The sequence below is a fragment of the Bombina bombina genome, chromosome 5 (assembly GCF_027579735.1).
Source record: "Bombina bombina isolate aBomBom1 chromosome 5, aBomBom1.pri, whole genome shotgun sequence".
NCBI classification, from domain to species: Eukaryota; Metazoa; Chordata; class Amphibia; order Anura; family Bombinatoridae; genus Bombina; species Bombina bombina.
The window spans coordinates 614,656,157-614,679,487 of record NC_069503.1 but is presented as its reverse complement, the minus strand read 5'-3'; the positions used below and the strand labels follow the sequence as shown (position 1 = coordinate 614,679,487).

At 36.4% G+C, this 23,331-nt stretch overlaps 1 protein-coding gene across 1 annotated transcript in view; it reads left to right on the top strand.

Moving 5' to 3' along the window:
* The first annotated feature begins 395 nt into the window (after positions 1-395).
* ANKH (ANKH inorganic pyrophosphate transport regulator) overlaps positions 396-23,331 on the top strand; it is a 259,550-nt gene continuing 236,614 nt past the window's right edge. The window contains exon 1 of the mRNA XM_053714575.1: positions 396-881. Coding sequence (XP_053570550.1) covers positions 786-881 — 96 coding nt within the window. The 5' untranslated portion in view covers positions 396-785. The remainder of the gene's footprint in view (positions 882-23,331) is intronic.

Below are 23,331 nucleotides of genomic sequence, written 5' to 3'. Positions count from 1 at the left end.
TAATGAGAGATAGATAGAAAGATAGATGATATATAGATGAATGAATTAATTATAGATAGATAGATAATAGATAGATGGATAGATAGATAGATAGATAGATAGATAGATAGATAGATAGATAGATAGATAGATAGATAGATAGATAGATAGATGATAGTTAGATAGGTGACCACAAGTGAAATTAGAATTGTGGGCAGCCATTCCTTTTGGAGGTTATGTTTATATATAAATGCATAAGAGGGCGCAAGTCTTCCTTCTCTAATAGACGAGAATCAGTTCAGTCTTTGCTTGCTGTCAACACACGGTGTCCCCCCTGAGCCAGGGATCGTGCTGTGTCCTCCCCCTCTCCTTGTCATACACAGATTATGGGGGGAGGAGAAGAGCAGATTCATACACAGAGCACAGGCTCATGACAGCTCACACTCAGCCTCCTGACAGTGCACACAAAGCAGCTGGCCTTGCTGTTCATGCTACTTGTACATTTATTTTGAAGATCGCCCTTTGCCCTGTGCTGTATCTCAGATTGCAAATCCCCCTCTTCTTGCTCTTCATTCTGTGGTGATGGAAAAGTAGTCATCGGCTCTGAAAACTGACCGCCTCCCCCTGTCTTCAGATCATTTGCTTTGTGGGAGGAGGGCAGGGATGGACCTGGGCTTTCCCATTTCTTGCTAGACATCCACATGCGGACCGTTATCCTGCTGCAGCCTGACATCTAGACAGGTTTTGCTGCTGCTTTGGAAATTGCTGCTGCATCAGATGTGTTTGGGGTTACTAGCACATACACTATGGTGAAATTTCCCGCAATCACCCCATACTGGCCCTTGATCCGGTTCTTGGTACCCCTGGGAATAACCAACATAGCGATCGACTTCGGAGAACAGGTAAGCATGGGATGTCAGGACTATATATATTATATAGTGCCAGTGACCTATGGGACAGATAGTAGAATTGTATTGTACTGGAATAAGAATTACATGCATAGATTATGTAACACACTATATATATATATATATATATATATATATATATATATATATATATATATATATATATATATATATATATATATATATATATATATATATATATATATATATATATATATATATTAACACACACACACACTAGGATGTTATGTATCAATATAGAACAGACATGCATTATGTAATATATATATATATATATATATATATACATACACACATTGTATTTCAGTTAACTAGCTGCCTTGTTTGGTATCTAGTTATGTGATCATCCTTTAAAGTGTATTATGTTTATATATAAAGTTATATAATGTACACAAAATGGTCACATAAAATCACAGAAGTATTTTTTGTGTACAATATAAATGGTCAAGATCTATAGCATATTTCTGCTTAGACTGTAGTTGAAGAATGTACCAAGTGGTGGAATGTGCTTTATTATTATTATTATTTATTAATAATAATATTTTACTTTATCCTTTAGTTTTATTATATCTTTAAGACAGATGTCACTTATGCGTTATGTGGCATCTGGACCACTGTCCTGTCCTATACTCACCTGTTTCTTTGCAACAGACAGGTGTCTTCCATGAAGCTGCCTCATTACTGTCCTCTATGTGTTTATGCACAGTATAGGTTTCTGGTACAGTGTGCTGTGCAGGTTTGACCCTTATGCTACTTATTTAAAATTAATTTATATGAAAAAATATATATATTTTTGTGTAAACACAATTAGTAAAACTTTTTCTCAGTAAAAAAACAAAACAAATCAAATGAGACTTCATTTAAAATATTGTCCACTTCTATTAAATGGTGATTATTCATGAAGGTGAGCAATTTTAAAAAAACTGCAGTACCTTGAAACAATATGTAGGTCTGGCTGGCCATAGCCCAAGATACATTGTCACTAATTGCTAAACTGGTGCAGAAACATATTTACTTTTTGCTTGTCGGCTGGTTATTATTCTGAAGCTATTTTTTGCAGTCTAGAGTGTAGGTAACAGCAACAATACACATGATTTTTGTTTATTAAAAATAAATGGTTTTCTTTGGTTCCCAGGGGTCAGTGAGTAAGCACAATATTGCTGCTCGTGATTCACAGCTTTGTTTACACCAGATTTACTACTGATTTGTGTGTGTGTATGTGCAAAGCTGACATGAGCTTGAGTTCCCAGGTCACCTGTGCTTTCTTGTCAATATCTCTGGGTTTTATTTTTTAATGAATTCCTATAAATTAACTCACTGGCTGCCAAAGAGTGTTCAGTGCTCAACTAAAACACCACATTTCTGAAAGTGATTTATAGTATTTCTCTCTGGATAGCATTCAAGTCCATAGTCTAAACTTTATAACCACCTTTGCATAACCATTAAAAATGTACTCTTTGCACTGGGTTATTATGCAATGTTCTATAACATAACCAGTGTCATTCCTGTAAAAAAATGTTTATATTTGTTTTAGCAAAAGGCTTCTCTTGTATGGCATTGCTCTTTTTGCAATTACAGGTCATCTATGTTGATGAGCAGAGTAGTAGTATGAAAAACTAGGGTTAGGGTGGCAAAGTCATGTTTGTTTCATTTATATTTCTTAAACTGAGCAGTTAGTTATTAACTCCTTCCTGCTTGTAAAACACGGATCACATTTTTTAACTCCTTTACCACTGTAATCCACTTATTGCAGTGATATAACCTTATATTTGCCAGTAACACACAAAATGCAGTGACTTTATGTAAGATATTGCCAGTAACACACACTGCAATGATATAACGCTTATATTGCCTGTAGCCCTCACTATACCAATACCTTCCTATTACCAGTAACACATTCAAATCAGTGCTTTAAATCCTTCATTGATAGTTGTAATGATGTAATGCCTGTAATACACTGTAGGGATTTAAAGGGATAGAAAGTTAAAATTAAAATGTTCATGGGTGCATTTCAATTTTAAATAGAATAATTTGTGCAACATATTTCAATTACAAAAAAAAATTTCTATTAAAATGTATTACTGTTTTTCAGTAAAATACGCTGTATGCTGTGAGGGCCTGTGCACCAATATTTGAACACATCTTCGCAGAGACTCATTGGTGGTTTGTGTGACACAAATTAAGTCTTCACAGACACAATACACACCACTACTACTTGTGCACGGGCTCTCAGCATATGTGAGTATGCCTCTGAAAAACAGTAAAAACTTTTACTAAAAGCATTTTTGCTGATGGAAGTATATTACAAAAATGATTCTATTTAAAATTTAAATGCATCCCCGCACACCAATTGCCAGTAACACACGCAGATCTGATAGGGACACTGAACCCAAAAATGTTCTTTTGTGATTCAGATAGAGCATGCAATTTTAAGCAACTTTCTAATTGACTCCTATTATCAAATTGTCTTCATTCTCTTGGTATCTTTATTTGAAATGCAAGAATGCAAGTTTAGATGTACTAAATGGTGTACAAACTGGGTTGTTCTCGCTGATTGGTGGATAAATTCACCCACCAATAGACAAGTGCTTTCCATGGAACTGAACCAAAAAAATAGCTTAGATGCCTTCTTTTTCAAATAAAGAAAGCAAGAGAACAAAGAAAAATTGATAATAAGTGTAAATTAGAAAGTTGCTTAAAATTGCATGCTCTATCTGAATCACGAAAGAAAAAAATTGGGTTCAGTGTCCCTTTAAACATTTATGAACTGTGATACACACATAACAGAGATGTTACCCACATCTGGAGCACACACAACACTTAAGTGGCTAAATCTTCAGTGGCCAGTAGTGGCTAGGGGGGGCACATGGTTTCTTTATGCACTTCGTGGTAAGCACAACAGTTTGCCTAGAAAAATAGATGTATCTGCAGGGCAAAGGTAAATGCTACATTGCCTGCTATAGGTTTAACATCCATGGCTGCTATTGAGGGTTCCAATGCATTGTTACATAATGTTTTGTAACATTTAATTTAATTTGAGAAAAGGGTAAACATGGGGCCTATTTTGTCAGGGTTCCAAATTCCTTAAAGGGACACTAAACCAAATGTTTTTCTTTATTGATTCAGATAGAGCACGCAATTTTAAGCAACTTTCTAATTTACTTCTATTATCATGTTTACTTCTTTCTCTTGCTATCTTTATTAAAATAAAAAAAAAGCAGGAATGTAAAGCTTAGGAGCCGGCCTATTCTTGCTTAATGGTGGCTAAATGTAGAGACCAGTAAGCAAGTGCTATCCAAGGTGCTGAACCTAAAATGGGCCAATTACTAAGTTTTAAATTCCTGCTTTTTAATAAAAAGATAGCAAAAGAAAGAAGAAAAATTGATAATAGGAGTAAATTAGAAAGTTGCTTAAAATTGCATGCTCTATCTGAATCAATAAAGAAAAAAAATTGGGTTTAGTGTCCCTTTAAATGTATTTAATCTTAAATGGACATAAAGTTGCAGTAACAAAATGCTGTAATGTATTAGTTTTTTTTCTTATTGAAGCATTGGTTACTTATAACTTTATAACCTCACTCAGTGACGTGCAGTCATAGGAGGCAGGTGAGGCAGCGCATCACCTGTCCTATGAGTGCAATTACATTTTTTTAAATAATGTTTTAAAAAATAATATATATTTTTTTTAAGTTTTTTGTTAAATATTTTTTGGGGGTATCTTAAGGTACCAACCCCTACCCCCTGTGGCAAAACAGTCAGTTAACTATTTTGTTGAGGACGGATTAGATTCCATTTTCATACCATATACATATCCATATTGCGCAAAGAAGGAGAGGCTGTTAGCCATTCAGCTCCCCCTCTATTGCGCAATATGGATATGTGTGAGCAAATGAGCATATAGACACTTCCACCCAGTGGTGCTTGAGGCTTATGTCTCGTTTAGTTTGCGCGGCCCATATGCTCAATGAGGCTATGTCAGTAATCAGCCTCTGAAAGAGCAGCCCAGCCAAACAGCGCCCTCTACCAAGTTGTTTGGGCAAGAAAGAGCCGACAGACAGAGGCGCAGAGTGAGACGCCCCAGTGAGCTACCATGTGTGGGTGAGGTGGGGTTGGCACAGAGTAAACTGCGGAGGAGGAGCAAACTAGTAAAGAAGTCCTCTGTCTCAGTCAGACATAGCCAGCCCAGCCGTTAGCCAATTAACTTCTAGTCTTGCAGACAGTCTGCCGAGCCGCACCTCCCACCGGCAGCGATGAGGACCGGACCTGGACGAGTTTGCCATCATGCCATGTGCTGCCGAGGAGGTAACATACTAATATTTACCTGTATAGCCCTCTCTCTGAATATCTATATAACACCTCCTATGACTTTCTGTCCCCCACCTGCATTGTCTGTCCCTTTTCAGTCACTGTACAGTCAACTTCTTTTATTTCTTAAAACAAATGTGCCATCTTATTAAATTACACTGAATTACAATTATTCATATACTCTAAATAGAGAAGCAGTCACCTGTAATACAACAGCAGTAGAAGGACAATATCAATAAGAAAAGCCATATGGTGCTGCTAAAAGATGGTGACCCAGCACACATTTTATCAACATGGCTCAGTACAGCTTTTTTGGTTGTTTGCGGGAATTACTAAGTCTGAGGCTAAATTTAAAAAAGTAACATTAAATATAGAAATAAGGACATGAAATGGCTGAAATATTTGCCTAAGTTTGAGATATCCTTCTCATAGGCATAAATGTAACCAGAAGTAGCAGATTTACATTTTGGGCTGCGTTATATGATTAACTATGTAAATTACTTTACACTAAAACTATTTACCCTAAATTGTGCACATTGTTTTTGTAATAGTAATTGTTTTAATATGATTGTAGAGTATAATAATGCAGATTTTCCTCTCCAAATTAAGACCAGCCCTACTTTGAATTGCAAAAAGAGTATTTTCTTTTGTTTCAGTGTTGTTGGATTTTCTCATTTATCTTTCTGTTTGCATTTTTATTCAAGTACCTTCATTAACATCTGAACTAGAGCACAGTTGAAATAGTCAGCTTTCTTAAAGGACCAGTCAACACATTAGATTTGCATAATCAACAAATGCAAGATAACAAGACAATGCAATAGCACTTAGTCTGAACTTCAAATGAGTAGTAGATTTTTTTATAACAAATTTCAAAGTTATGTACATTTCCACTCCCCTTGTACCATGTGATAGCAATCAGCCAATCACAAATGCATATAAGTATAGTCTGTGAATTCTTGCACATGCTCTAGTAGGATCTGGTGACTCAAAAAGTGTAAATATAAAAGACTGTGCACATTTTTTTTAATGGAAGTAAATTGGAAAGTTGTTTAAAATTACATGCTGTATCTGAATCATGAAAATATAATTTAACCCGAGTGTCCCTTTAAAGCCAGACACTGTGATTTTCCTGGCAGTGCTTTGGTCATTTTAAGCTGGAAACAGGTTTTCTGACCTTATTACTGGCAGTGGTGAAATAGCTACTTAATAATTAAGATCCCTTAAGGGAAGTAATTTATAATGAACATATCATTGTAGCTCTTATTGGTCAAGAGTTGATCTTTTTAGTAAAAATACAAATTTAAATTTCTTACATTACTTGGTTTTTAAACCACTAAATGGCAGCATATTTCATCAACTGTATGAAGCAACATAACATACTTATTACTAAATGTTTTCATTTGTAGTTTGTGTTACAGCATGTATGTATATGTGTGTGTTATAAATGAGTATGTTTATATGCATGTATAACGAGTGTGTGTGAGAATATATGGGTGACTGTGTATATATGTGTGGATATACAGTACAGAGTATGTTTATATACAGTTTATATATTTGTTTTTTACTAAGTATAGCATTTCTAAAAGAGGCAGGTTGCTATACCTGGGACAAAAGTTGAGTAAACTGTTAGTATTATAAAAATCTCAATAACACATTTTACCCCAAAGCTTCCACGGTCCACCTCAAAATGTGTGGTTTCCTGTGCATATGTTTTGTGTTAGAGGGTATATGTGGATGTATGTGTTGTGTGTGCATGTAGGAGCCTTTGTGTGTGCATGTAAGAGCCTTTGTGTGTGCACATGTGCATGTATGTGAGTTCATGTTTAAGTGTAGATGCTGGGAACTTGGGACTCTGTTCATGCATGTGAGTGCCTCTTGTTGCTTGTCTGTGTATTATGGTGCTTGACTTTGTATTTGTTTGTGCACACATGATGCCTGCTTGAAGTTATGTGTCTTTGTCGCTGAATGCCTGTTTGTATATGTTCCTATATACACACACAACACACGTCCTATGTACATGTGCTTGTGGGTATCAGGCGTTTGTGTATGCATTATGTGTGTGCATGTGAATGTCAATAGGTGTGTGTTGTATGTGTGTGCATGTGGATACATCTAGGTGCCTGTTTGAATGAATTTAGATGTATGTAGGTGCCTGTATGTGAATGTTTGGGGTTTCCTGTGTGTATACATGTGGATGTCCACTGATTTATATGGCACTGAGGAGGTTAAAGGGACACTGAACCAAATGTTTTCTTTTGTGATTCAGATAGAGCATGAAATTTTAAGCAACTTTCTAATTTACTCCTATTTTCAAATGTTCTTTATTCTCTTGGAATCTTTATTTGAAATGCAAGAATGTAAGTTTAGATGCCCCCCCATTTTTGGTGAACAACCTAGGTTGTTCTTGCTGATTGGTGGATAAATTCATCCACCAATCAACAGCTTATATGCCTTCTTTTTCATATAAAGATAGCAAGAGAACGAAGAAAAATTGATAATAGGAGTAAATGAGAAAGTTGCTTAAAATTGCATGCTCTATCTGAATCATGAAAGGACATTTTTGGGTTCAGTGTCCCTTTAAGGAATAATACAGATATAAATCAGTATTATTCCTCAACCTTTTGAGTGGCAAATATCCTTAGTGTAGAAATGTTTTCAAAGTGCACTATATACATTTTCCATATAAAATTAAAAGAAATGTGAAATAAATATGTGTCTTTACTCTTGATAAACATGGATTGATAAAACAAGAGAGAAAAATAATCAGTTATTTTTCAATTTTAAGGCATTATTTTAAGATTAAAAGGGACAGTCTACTCCAGAATTTTTATTGTTTAAAAAGATAGGGTATATTAATATACTTTTTACCCCTTTTATATCTAAGCCTCTGCAGACTGCCCTCTTTCAGTTCTTTTGACACTTGCATTTTAGCCAATCAATGCTCTCTCATAAGTAACTTCATGGGCAGGAGCACAATGTTATCTCTATGGAATACAGGAATTAACGCTTGCAAGCTATTAAAAACTGTCAAATACATTCTGATATGAGGCAGCCTTCAAGGGCTTTGGAAATATTATGTAAGCCTACTTAGTAAATTGGGGAAAAAAATTAAAGTTGCATGCCCTATCTGATTCATGAACATTTAATATGGACTAGACTGTGCCTTTAAGTGAGGATCATTAAACATAATTTTAGAAGGGTTAGAAAAACACAAACCAATCAAATCAACTTCCAGATGGAAAAAAAGTCCAGCGAGTGCAAGTTTTTGTTACTATTATCTACTATCCACTAGCACCCTGGGTGTTGAAGTTTGAAGTGAGAGTGCTCATCCTGGTACTATATATATATATATATATATATATATATATATATATATATATATATATATATATATATATCTCAAAATAACAAGAGTATTGCATTGAGCAATGATACTTTTTTATTGGACTAACTATACATTTATAAGATGATAATAATGCAATACTCTTGTTATTTTGATATCTAAATCTCTGGACTAACACGGCTACTCCAATAAACATATATATATATATATATATATATTAGGGTTGCACCGATACCATTTTTTTATAACCGAGTACAAGTACCGATACTTGTTTTCAAATACTCGCCGATACCAATTACCAATACTTTTTTTTCAATGTCATGTGACAGTTTACCAACAGACTAATTATTTAAGATTCCTTCTTTATAATTTATAAAGGACTGTAATTCAAAATACATTATGAAATAATAAAACAGTTTTATTTGTTACAAAGTGCACTGAACATGTTTATAAATAAAAAATATTACAATAAAATATTAAATTTAAAGGGGTGATGCAATAGGGCTGTTATATAACATCAATCTGACATTTGTATGGAGGTTCGACTCTAAGTTGAACAGTCTTTCACTTTCCACCATACTGCATGGGGCAGAAATATATTTTTGGGCCATTTTAACCAGAGCTGGAAATCTGTTTATTAACTGCCCAGTACTTCAGGGGTTTGTCTGAACGAGGTACAGTGATCATCTCTCCTACAATAATACAAATAACAGCAATCTGTATTGTCAGAACAGTAGTAAACAATTTTTAGTTTAGTCTCCACTCCAGTTTAAAATTAAATGGGAACATGCAGTTTGAAAAAACGCCACAAGATAGCATATGGGTAGGAAGTGGAGGTATCGGTTTAAGTATCGGTGCATTTGCACGAGTACAAGTACTCATGCAAGTACTTGGTATCGGTACCGATACCGATACTAGTATCGGTATCGGTGCAACCCTAATATATATATATATATATATCATTGCCTCACCAGCCACTAACCCCACCGCACGTCACTGAAAGGGGTTAAACACATAATTAAAGTCACCTCTGGAGCGGCAATGCACTGCTAATCCAGAGCTGAATATGGACCAGTGAACCAATTATGAGCAGCCTCTGTAAATAGTTACCAATCACCACACAAGGTACGTTGCTGGTCTGTAAGGGGTTACCCCTTCAGAGAGGCTAAATATATAGCTGAACAGATAGTAATATGCAAGCAGAAGCAAAATAAGTAACTGCTCTCACACATTAGGGTTTGTGAACCTATTCCACCCAAGGTAGCATTCAGAATAAATTTGCTAGCACTTCATATCTGGGCAACCACCATACTGCCTGGTTTCATTGGCTGCAGCTATAGTGTTTAATACATTATTTTGAGTTTGAATATATGATATAGATAAACCTTTAGGCTTTAATTGTTGCTATATTAATATGTATTTAAATGGATACAATACTTAAAACCTTTCTCTGTTTAAAAGAGAATGTTTCAAAATGTATTACAGAGCTTTTTCTATGGATGTTCCAGTGCTGAATCCTTTTTTTTCTGAGGGAGTTGTCCCTACCAGCCAGTAAGCAGTGAGTCCCAGGATTTAGTTGTACATAATAATGCACTTCCTCTTAGTTTCACCTTAAATTTAAACTGATTTTGTTGAACCCCTTTTATTACGCAAAATTATATTAAATATGTTTAACTAGATCTCTTTCCTATACATGATAAACAAATGAGTAATATGTTGCTTTATTAAAAAAATATGTATTTTTAACGGCCTTTTAAAAATGTAAGGAACGCACCATCCATGGGCACTGAGGATTACTTTTTAAAACATTATCGACATTCTGGGCAAACTCTCAGAAAGGTTTCCCACCAGAATTAGTGCATTCTTATATTACACTTTTTAACTACCAGGGTTGAAAAAACAACACTAGGTAGTCTGTCAGGTAAAAAAAAATGTTTGTAGTTACGACATAAAAGTTCTTGAGTGCTCAATATATTTTTCCTCTGCGGTTTTTCAACTAGTGAGCTAATGGAAATTTTTTGCAATGGGCTACATTGAACCATGTCTGTAATATAATTCTGTATAACAATTCTGTATAACAAGTATATTCAATGTTAGTAACGCCACTGTGGCATTATAAAGTAGCCAGTAGGGGCAGTGTAATATTTTGTAATATTATAACATTTCCCTACTTAAGCTATCCAAAGCACAGAATTATTGCATAATTTAACATAAATTAATGTAATTATATTTTGCACAACAAACATTGAAAAAAATATATAGGCTAAGTTTAGCTTAATATTGGCTTACATTTTTTCTGGGTGGTCAGTAAAATCAGCCAGGTGGGTCACCCATTAAAGATGTCCTTAAATATAACGTTAAGTATAAAGTTCAGGAGCGTGCACGTGTCTGGAGAACTATATGGTGGTTTTACAAGAATGTTATCCATTTGCAAGAGCACTAGATTGCAGCACTGTTTCCTGCCATGTAGTACTCCAGGCACCTACTTAGGTATCTCTTCAACAAAGAATACCATAGGAATTAAGCACATTGGATAATAGAAGTAAATTGGAAACTTTTTGTATGCTCTGTCAGAATCACAAAAGAATTTGTTTGGGTTTCATTCGAGTGCTAAGCACTTTCCCACCTGGGTGCTAAGCTGTTTTAAGTTTTTTGTTTTTTTTGAAATCTGAATTTTTTTAACTTTTTTTCCTTCATATCCACAAGACTTACACTGTTAGAAAGGTTAGATGATTACCTTTCCAACGGTGGGTCTTGGGGGCCTGTAACTGCTTAGATGCCGGAGATACAGGCTTTTAAGCAGCATGCCCCTTGCTCCTATAATTAACATTGTGAATTTTAAATAAAGTTGTGCGGTGACGTCATCACGTCATTGCGCGTGATGTCACCGCACATAACGTGAAGCCCCGGCGATACCTGTCACTATGCAGGCCCGATCGCCGGGGTAGGAGCGGGTAGGGGCCTCCAGATCTCCCTCGCTCTGAGCCGTCGTTAGCACCAGAGTGGGGTTAAGATGTTTTCCTATATGCGCTCATCTATGATATAATAGGAATAAAGGATGCAGTCTGTTTTTTTTTGTAATGGACATAAATTACTACTTACCAAGGTCACATAAGTCATAATAAAACTGAGGTCTTGTGGAATATCTAAAAGTGTCTTTAGTGGCAAACCGTGGTCAGCAAAACCATTCTTGCAACCCTGCTCCATAAATGTAGTTGCTGCTGTAATCATTGTTTTTTTATCCCTAGTAACTGACTGTGATGAAACAACAGGTAATAGTTAAAGTGCTGAAAAGCAATCCCATTCTGCATTATCTTCAATGTTATAGTACAGAATGTGCTAGCAGTACACTATATACTGTATAGCACATAATACATAATTATATCATGTCCAAACTGTTATATGCAATTTATTTAAAAGATGTTTTAATGTAGGCGTCAAAATTGTTTATTCTGTTTGTTTTGTCAGTCAATTTTTTTTATTTTTTTTCCCTTCTTTGTCTGAAATTTAAAGGTATTTTCTGCTCTCTCATTGCTACTGCTTTCTTTTTTTCTCTCAGTTTCTCTGAGCATTAAAGGGGTATAGTCTATGCAGTTAAACAGCTATTTTAGAATCAGGTAACTCCAGTTTTAATATATCTGTGTGTGCCATTTACTTAATAAAGGGAAAGTAAAGTCCAAATTAAATTTAAATTAATTGGATAGACCATGAAGTTTTAAACAACTTTCCAATTTACTTCTATTATAAATTTTATTTAGTTCTGTTGGTATCCTTCTTTTTAAAGTGTAATCCTAGGTGAACTCAGGAGCGTTCATGTATATTAAAGGGACATTCTTTAATGTGTAAAAAAATAGATAATCCCTTTATTACCCATTCCCCAGTTTTGCATAACCAACACAGTTATATTAATATACGTTTTACCTATGTGATTACCTTGTATCTAAGCCCCTGCAGACTGCCCCCTTATTTCAGTTCTTTTGACAGACTGGCATTTTAGCCAATCAGTGCTGACTGATAATTAACTCCACGGGAATGAGCACAATATTATATATACTGTATGACACACAGGAACTAGCACTGTCTAAGTGTGAAAAACTGTAAAAATGCACCAAAAAATGCCAAGAGAACAAAGTAAATTTAATGACAAAAATAAATTGGAAAGTTGTTTAAAATTGCATGGATATAGTGAAAAGAGGGTTGGCGCTTACTAGAAAATCCTAAATGCCTGGTGGATGGGAAAACTACTCCTCCTCAGTAGTTTAGGTTAAGATTGAATGTGTGAGTATAGATTTCCACTGGCGCTTATAGATTAAGCTAGGATTTACACTACCATCAGAGTGTGACTTTTCTAAGTGAGAAAAAGGGGATATTCTATGTGAATCTGATTTGTATCAAGTGAATCTTGTCCTATCTTATTTATTTAAAATTGCATGCCCTATCTGAATCATGAAAGTTAATCTTGCAGCAATGCTTGAAACATTGTTTATAGCATAATTACAAACAATGCTGCCATAGACTGCTATAGACACATGCATGCTCCTAAGCTCCTATCGGCCTACCTAGGTTTAGTCTTCAACAAAGGACACAAAGAGAACAAAATCAAATTTGATAATAAATTAAAAAAAAGTAAATTGGAAAGTTGTTTAAAATGGCATGTTCGATCTGAATCGTAAACATTTAATTTTGACTTTACTGTCCCTTTTATTACAAAGTTGGGGACCTTAAACCCAGTTAGGGTGTTGGAAACAACAGCCATTAACATATTACATTTTTAGACATATGTAGTTATTTAAATTTGTAACATTTCCATAAATTTATAATTGTTTACTCATAAAAACCTTACAAGCTATTCCTTTATTTGAGCTGTAATTTGTCATACTAGACTCCAAACAAGGGAAATGCTTTATTAAAGTTACGGTATACACTTTAAAATTGTAACATACATTTTTAATTATGTATTTTGCCGTCTTTTGCCAAATGTGACAACTGATAAAGCACATGGCAAACTTCACAAGCCTGTACCATATCTGTACCTAATCAATTTCAGCAGAGATGATAAAATAATAAATGGAAAGCTCTCAGTAGTGGAGTTCCTGAGCCTACCTAGGTATGTTTTTCAACAAAGGATACCAAGAGAACAAAGCAAATTTAATTACAAAAGTAAATTGGAAAGTTTAAACTTGTATACTCTATTTCATTCATGAAAGTCTCATTTTGAATGTATTGTTCCTTTAAATAATGAAGCATATGCATTTGTACCAATTTTTTTTTTCTTTCAAATTTGAGTATATAACTTTAAATTTAATTAATTAATAGTAACTGATTGCTCAGGTCTTTATTAAAGGGATACTAAACTCATTTTTTTCCTTTCATGATTCAGATAAAGCAATTTTCTCATAAACTACTGTTATTCATTTTTCTTTGTTCTCTTGCTATCTTTATTTGAAAAAGTAGGAATGTAAGTTAAAGGGACAGTCAAGGCCCAAAAAAACTTTTATTTTTCAAATAGGGCATGTAATTTTAAACAACTTTCCAATTTACTTTTATCAACAATTTTGCTTTGTTCTCTTGGTATTCTAGTTGAGAGCAAACCTAGAAAGGCTCATATGATAATTTCTAAGCCCTTGAAGGCCGCCTCTAATCACATGCTTTTGTATTTGCTTTTCACAGCAGGGGAGAGTAGTTCAGGTAAACCATATAGATAGCATTGTGATCACGCCCGTGAGTTGTGGCAGACACTGCACTAATTGGCTAAACTGCAAGTCAATAGATAATAACTAAAAGTCATGTGATTAGGGGCGGTCAGAAGATGCTTAGATACAAGATAGTCACAGGAGTAAAAAGTGTATTAATATAACAGTGTTGGTTATGCAAAACTGGGGAATGGGTAATAAAGAGATTATCTATCTTTTTAAACAACAAAAATTCTGGTGTTGACTGTCCCTTTAAGGAGCCGGCCCATTTTTGGTTAAGAACCCTGGGTAATGCTTGCTGTTGGGTGGGTACATTTAACTTACATTCTTGCTTTTCAAATAAAGATAGCAAGAGAACAAATACATATTGATAATAGGAGTAAATTAGAAAGTTGCTTAAAATTGCGTGCTCTATCTGAATCATGAACAAAAAAAAAACTGGGTTTAGTATCCCTTTAACTACAGAAGTGATTATAAACTATTTTTATTTTGAGCTATCATCTTTAGCATAAGTTTGAATTTAATGTTATGTTGCCTTGAGCCAATCCTTCAATTAGTTATTGACCCTCCATACAAAAAAAGTTTGAATGCCCCTTATTTAAAGGATTAGAAATTACAGTCAACCAAATTCTGCACCAATGATGTTTTGTGGATCAAATACTGACACTGTACAGTCCAGTACTCCATCGTGCCTCCAGTCTCAACATTTTCCTGAGGCTTTCTGAGGATGATGGGGGCTTGTGGGCAGAGCCACAACGGGAGGCTGAGGCCATTGGTGTGCTGTAAATGAGGTCAGGAGTGAATTGGGCGGGGCTGTGGGCGGAGTTGGACTGGGCTGTGGGCGGAGCTAGGACAGTTACTACTTTCTCACCGGAAACCAGGATATTTGTCCTGAAGAGGAAAAAGCGAGAGGAATAGTATGCAGAGCTCCCAACTCATAATAATCCTGCAAAATGGCAGACAGGTGGGATCTCTGCTATAGTAGTAGGGAAAAATATCATTATTGCTTTATAGTTTACTCTGCAAAAGTTCTGGGGTGCTCCAAAAATTTTAAACAATACCCTCAGTGAAAAAAAAATGGAAAACATAAATATAATTTAACAGGAAAAGGGGCACAATAAATAATAAAAGTACATTGCAAAGTACTTTATGTACCATTGATTAAAGGGACATGAAAGCCCACATTTTTTTTTCATGATTCATAGAGAGCATGCAATTTTAAACAACTTTCCAATTTACGTATATTATCAATTTTGCTTCATTCTCTTGGTATCTGTTCTTGAAGGAGCAGAAATGCACTACTGGGAGCTAGCTGAACACACAGGTTATTAAACCTTTGTTACATAAGTATTAAGTCCAAATATAATGTAAATCCTTTATTTCCATAGCATTTCTGTGTGTTTTGTTATGCAAAGTAGCAGTAGGTGAGGAAATTAATTATGCTGTGGAGTTGTGTGGGCAACAAAGAATTCTGTGGAGTTGTGTGGGCAACAAAGAATTCATAATGTTCATTATTCCCGCATTAAAGCTCAAATAGCAAATATTTTCTATTATTTGACCTCATACTAGAAATAAATACAAAATGTTGTTTAGTTATCATGACTTATCACAAAGGGGTCATAGAATAGGATGTGCTGGCTCACCTGTTGTCTAGAGGTTTTGAAATTAATGAACCAATACTGTTTTATAGTATAAATGGAGAGATTATCGCTGTAAAATCTCAGAACTATCAACCATTCCGCATTTGACTTAATTGTCACTGGGTGGGAGCGCTTCTTGGTGACCAGGATCTTATAAAGGTCTCTGTATGCCAAGGACCCTCTGAGCCAGCTACTCACTCATGCCCAGCTAAACCCATTCTCTGTCGGCTACAGGATCTAACTCCGCCCTATGTGTGCAATGATTCCACTCTAAGCTCCACCCTCCTGTAAATCTCTAGAAAATGCTGGGAAGTATGACATTTGCTGTGCCTTAAAGAGTCACATAATGACAGCATGATAAGGGACCATGAAAGTAAAAAGAAGAAATAGTTTTGTGCTTTTTTCCCTGGGTAATGTTAATGCACACACTCTAGTACGCTTGTAATTTTATGATCAAAACAAATTTTAAAGTGTCATATACAGTCGAAAAATTGTATGTTCTAATTGGTTAGAGCATGTAATTTTAAGACTAGCGACTTTGCACCTCTATTTGTTTAACCCCTGCAAAGGGGATAAACACATAGTAGAAGTACACTGATCTGGACACGCAGAGCAGTGCTGGTCCAGAGCAGAAACTGGTTCTGATCCTATCAGCAGCACTAGTTACCCAGCATGATCATGCGACTAGTTCAGTTGATTGGGTCAGCGCCAGTTTCCACTGTGTACCAGCAGTGCTATGTGGATCCTAAGCAGTACTTTTACTATGTGTTTAATCCCTTTATTGGGGTTAAACACATAGAGGTGCAGGGTCACTAGTCTAAAAATGACATGCGGTAACAAATTAGAGCATGTGATATTTTGACTAGAAGTGCTCTACCAGGAACGAACAACAGTTCTATGCTTGTTCTATGGTGAGTTACCACCCAGAGCAGCCTCTTTTAGCCAAATAGTGCTTTTCCAGAGGAGAACTTTCCTGAAGTATATCTTTAAGATCCAGCCTAGTAAGGTATGGTTTCTCCCATCACCCTTAGGGAGACTTCCCCGGAGTCCTTTAACTTAGTTTTAGTATTTGAATTTGATTTTTAGTCATGTTGTAGCCTTTTCAGTATTATATAATTTTAGTGGATTAAAAGACAGTTTTAGTCTACTGGGAAAAAAGTTTTAGATAAAAAAATAATTGTAATTATAATGGAATGCTTCATAATTAAGGCACTTAGTAGTTATAAAATATGTGGTTTATTAATGCATTGCTCTTTCCTCATACTTAAAGTGAAGGCCAATTTTGACGAATAAGTGCCTGTTTTTTTAATAATCCTATTAAAAACAAGGGCACTTTAATTCATCAAAATTGACATTTCAAGCGATTTCTTCAAAAACTTACCTTTTAATACTGAAATCTGCTCAATCGATTCCCCCCGCCGTCGGAAGCCTCTGCTTATGTCAGAAATGACATATCCGGTTTCCTCCAATCACAGCGTTCCCCCCGGGGGGTCATGGCCTGAGGGAACGCCGTGATTGGAGGAAGCCGGATTCATCATTTTGGAACTGTGAAGAGGACTTGCGACGGGCGGAGGAAGCGCTGCAGCGGCTCTCAGGATTTAAAGGTAAGTTTTTGAAGAAAATGCTTGAAATGTCAATTTTGATGAATTAAAGTGCCCTTGTTTTTAATAGGATTATTAAAAAACGGGCACTTATTCGTCAAAATTGACCTTCACTTTAAGTATGAGGAAAAAGCAATGCACTAATAAACCACATATTTTATAACTACTAAGTGCCTTAATTATGAAGCATTCCATTATAATTACAATTATTTTTTAGCTAAAACTTTTTTCCCAGTAGACTAAAAACGGGCACTAATTGATCAAAATTGACCTCTTTAATTGTCCTGTTGTCAATTCACACCTTATATGTAAGTGAAAGTCATTGTTTTTCACATCTACAATGATTTTTATTTAGTTTGTATCTCCCTTTAATCACCAAAAATGAAATGAAAGCTTAGGGCAAAATGTATCATTCTGCAAACAGACAGGATTCACATGTTGTCAACCTTCCCCCTACCCTAATGCAACCAAATGCGTGAGAGTAGGGCTTGTCATCTAGTCAAATGAATCTGGGGTAATTTTCATCTGCCAATTCCAGGTTGGAAAGAGGCTTTATGAAGTAGCGATTTGAACTGCTGCTTCAAAAATATCAGTTGCAGGCTCAAGTGAACGAGCCTGCAACTGATCAAGGCATTCGCTTCATGATGGGTTGAGAACACTTGTTTATAGTCAGCCTTTAAGAATATTTTCAAGGGATCTATCCCTGGAGTGCCCCTGATTTTCAAAACCCTGCTAATTTTGCTAAAAAAAAAAAAAAGGTTTATTTTCTATGTACATATTTTGTACTTGCTGATATATAGCATACATGTATAACAAAAAGGCTATATAATCCATATAAAAAAATAAAAACAAATAATAAAAAATATAATAATAATAATAATAATATTTTCAAATCTATATGAAATCTCTTTGAAAGTTGTCATTTCTGGGAGTCACTGAAGCAGTGAGTGATAGAGATGCAGATATAATGGAGCCCATCATCACTGACTTTTTCATCTCCCTCTTTCAACAATTTTTTGGCTGATCTTTTAATCTCAGTTTAATTAAAAGCCGACTTATGACCACATCTCCATTTCAGCATCAAATGTTTTTAATGTATCTTTTATTATGTCTCATAGTAATTTGAAAGTTCATTTTGGTTTAAAGGGACATGGAGTAACATTAAATGGACATGAAATCGAAAACGTCTCTTTCATGATTTCAGATAGAGTGTAAAAAATCAAAGAAGGCAATTTAAATCTATAATCAAATTTGCTATTGTTTTCTTTATATCCTTTGTTGAAAACCAGGTAGGTAGGCTCAGGAGTATATATATAGCAGCAGTTTTTCAAAAATGTTTTTAACGGGACAGTAATGTCAAAATTAAATTTTCACAATTCAAATAGAGCATGCAATTTTACACAACATATCAATGTACTTCTGTAAAAATGTTGCTTTGTTATCTTGGTATCCTTAGTTGAATTGTAAGCTCAAGAGCAGCATTGTTCTACTGAGGTCTATGTGAACACTTCTGGTGAGCCAATGACAAGAAGCATATACTTGGAGCCACCAATAACCAACTAGTTTTCAGTAATGCATTGCTGCTCCTAAAGCTACCTAGGTATATTCTTCATTAAAAGATATCAAGATCATGAAAGATTAATTTGTACTTTGCTGTCACTTACCAATGTTATACATTGTGCAAACACAGATTCCATGTAACACTTTAAAAGCATTCTTGCAAAACTGCTGCCATATAGTTCTAATCTTCAGACATGTGCACTCTTTTTTTTCTAGGGAGCTCTCTTCAACAAAGAATACTATAAAAACAAAGTAAAATGATAACAGAAGTAAATTGCAATTTTTTAGTGCAGGATCTACCTAAATCATGAAAGATACATTTTGTGTTTCACATCCCTTTCTGCTTCAGTCCCATTCCCTTTACCATAGTGCAAGATGCTTGTGTTTTTGTACCTATTGACTTTTCAGATAATACTTATAATATAATAATAATAAAAGCGTATCTGCTTTTGTAGCTTTCATCAGGCTCCTGCCAGCTCTTGTTGTAGTAAGCTGGGGGCAGCACAGCTAACCACAAGCTATTCTGCCCAAGTCATTATTCTCGATTGGAGTGCAATCCCATCTGCCACTTGCTGTGTAGGAAAGAGAGGTTATGCATTTGTACAGGGCTTCAGTCTCTGCCTCTCCTGTGCAGTAAAACAGGAGTGAATTCTTGTTGATATACCTCTGAGCATAGCAAACATTGTACCCTGTGCCAAGCATTGAGGTAGGTACTGTTGGTAATAAGGCACACAAAGTAACAGGCAAAAAATCAAACAAGAAATACAGAGATGACATAACATTTATGCAAGAGAATGTCAGGCTATTCTCCTGCTTAGACACTATGCCATGTCTGTATTTCTTGTTTTAACTTTACTCAATAAAATATTTGGATTTTACACTTTGAACACCCTGCAGGGCCTGTTACTTTATGTGCCTTGTGAGCGGCTTGATCCGCTGCAGTAACGACACTCCAGATCTAAGGGGAACCTCGTTTTGGAGTACGAGCACTTCCATGTACATGAAGCTGGCAATAGCTTGGAGCTGCGGTTACTGTGTTGGTTACTGTTGTTGGTAACTCTGAGCAAGTCAGGGTGGGGTATAAACAGTTAGGGGGTTTAACAACCTACCCAGGGATGAGAAAGAAGGACAGTGGAACTGGCCTCTCAAATCAGCAACACCTTGCAATATAATGGAATTGGTGCAGGTGAGGTAGTGAGGTAATGGCTAGAGCACTACAACCTCTGTGGGCTGTGTTTTAAAACAATATTCCAGAGCTAGGATTGACCTAGAGCTGTAAAAACAAACAAGCAAACAACCAAACAAGATAGAAGCAGTGCAAAAGTGTGCTACTATAGAAAGACATAATGGAGTTTTGAATGGCTCCACCACCTTCCTGTCAATCTTCTCAAAAAAGGAAAAAAAATGTAAGAGGCAGCCAGGGAAGGAGTGAAATATTAAATAAAAAGAGAATAATACAGTTTTTAAGGATTGTGTTAATAAATTTCCTCTGCATTGCTGACATACTTTTATATTGTGTAAAGTGCTTTACATAAGTTTACCATTACTTTAATGATTATTACAGGGCTGTTTCTAGAGAATCTGGCTCCCAGGGTAAAATTCTAAAATATGCCCCCCTCCTAAATTGCAACCTTCCATGTCTCACTGTAATTTAGTTTTAAATGAAACACCCATAGAGGAACCTAGAGGCACAACACACACACCCATAGACATCCACATGCATCCACAGACATCAACATGCACAAAAACATACAACCACATAAACACACATGGCACCCAAAGACAGCAACCAATAGACATTCACATGCACACACAGGTGTCCTTAGATATCCACATGCACTCAAACACACAGGCACTCATGTACATAGACATAAACATACACACATACATACAGCCACCCATTAAATCAAAATTAACACACACACACAGGCACCCATAGATATCCACATGCACACACACAGGCATCCATAGACATTCATATACACATACATACAGTCACACATAGACATCCACATGCACACACAAGTGTGCATAGAAATCCATTTTCACAGACACACACAAGCACCCATATACATCCACATGCACACAGTGCACTATCCTCCTGAGCTTTACAAATTTCCTTTTAATATAGACATCAACTCAGCAATTTAGGACCCAGAAACAATGTAGAGTATTATGTGCAATGAAAGCCACGCATAAAAAATCCAAAGTACCTAATATAGCCCCTTAATATACCCATTGATAACCCATCTGCCCCTGCTGCCTCTAAACTTCTCTCACTCACAAATTCCTTCTGTCTCTCACAATCCACCCTATTCCCTACTCACTGCAATGAACACTCTATTGATCTGGTATTCTCCTACCTCTGCTCTATCTCTGATGCCAACTGTCACCTGTTTCCCATCTCAGATCACCATTAGCTCACCTAAAATCTAAATGTGCAGGCTATACCTACTTCTCCCCCTCGCCCCCGCACTTGTAGAAATCTGCATGCTGTGGATCCTCTCCAATTTTTAAACCTTATCAACAACTCTTCCTCCACACTTCCACGATATCCTGCCCTGACCTTGCTTTAAGCCACTATAAGAATACTCTTTCTTCTGCCCTGGACACTCTTGCTCCTCCCGAACTACGCAAAACTCCAGGTCATTAGTGCCTGATGGAAATCTCACTCTGAACTGGATTTCATCCACTATAAGTTAATTCTTCATGCTTACACCTCTGCCCTTCACTTAGCCTAGCAAACCTACTTCTCTTATATCTACTCACTCCTCAAACCCTAAACGACTCTTCTCCCCTTTCAACTCTATCCTCTACCCATCTGCACCATGCCCTTCATCTGCCTTAGTGCTCAAGACCTGGCAGACTACTTTTTAATCAAAACGCATACTATCTGAAGCAACATCCCAACACAAGCCTGCAATCTTCCATCTCCACATCCGGTCACCCCCTTTGCCACTTTCTCCCAGTTACTGAGAATGAAGTGGGTTCCTTATTGTCTTCCTCATGCCTCACTACCTGCCCACTCGACCCTTTCCCTTCACATCTTACTCACATATTCAACCTATCCCTTTCTACTGGTTCATTCCCATCTTCTTTCAAACATGCAAAGGTCACCCCCATCCTCAAAAAACCCTCACTCGACCCAAATTCTCCTAAAAACTACCGCCCTACATCATTGCTTCTACTAGCTTCAACATTCCTGGAAAAACTAGTTTTTGACCACCTAACCCGCTTTCTGTCCTCTTACTCCTTGCTTGACCCCTGCAATCTGGCTTTCTTCCCCAACACTCAACTGAGACTGCCCTCACCAAGGTTACAATCTTCTTTCTGCTAAAAATAATGGCCACTACTATACTTATCTTACTTGACCTCTCTACTGCCTTTGACACCATTGACCTTCCCCTCCTCTTACAGACTCTCAGCTCTCTTGGTCACTGTTACACTGACCTCTCTTGAATCAACTCGTATCTCTCTAACTGGTCATTTTCTGTCTCATTTACTGGCAACTCCTCCTCTTTAATGCCTCTGTCTGTTGGAGTACCCCAAGACTCTGTCCTGGGTTCTCTACTGTTCTCTATTTACACTTCTTCACTGGGTAAACTTATCAACAGCTATGGCTTTAAATGTCACCACTATGCTGATGATACTAAGATCTACCTCTCCACCCCTGCTCTCTCTCATTCTATCCTTTCTCATGTCAGCGACTGCTTCCTAAATGGCCTCTCACCACCTAAAGATTAACTTGTCCAAGACTGAGCTCCTTCTAACCCACACCCTCTAACCTTACTCCAGTTTCTAACTTTTCTATCACTGTTGGCGGCACAAACCCATCACCCCAAGTCTGCTGCCTCGGCGTTACACTCAACTCCAATCTGTCCTTCATACCTTACATCCAATTGTTTTCTTCATCCTGACGCAACCACCTATGCAATATCTCCAAATTCATCCATTTCTGAGTGCTGGCACCACTAAGCAGCTAATCCACTCCCTGGTAATTTCCCAAATTGACTACTGTAATAACCTACTAACTGGCCTTCCTCTCTCTCGCCTCTCCCCCTTTAATCCATCCCAAATGCCTTGTCAGGCTAATTGACATTTCACAACTCTCTGTATCTGCTGCACCTCTCTGTGAATCCCTTCACTAGCTCCACATTCACAGCAGAATTAAATTCAAAATTCTCCGCCTGACCTACTAAGCCCTTACCCGCACTGCCCCCCCTCCTGTCCTCAATAATAATTAAATATACTCCAGCCCGCTCCTAAGGTCCAACAATGACCT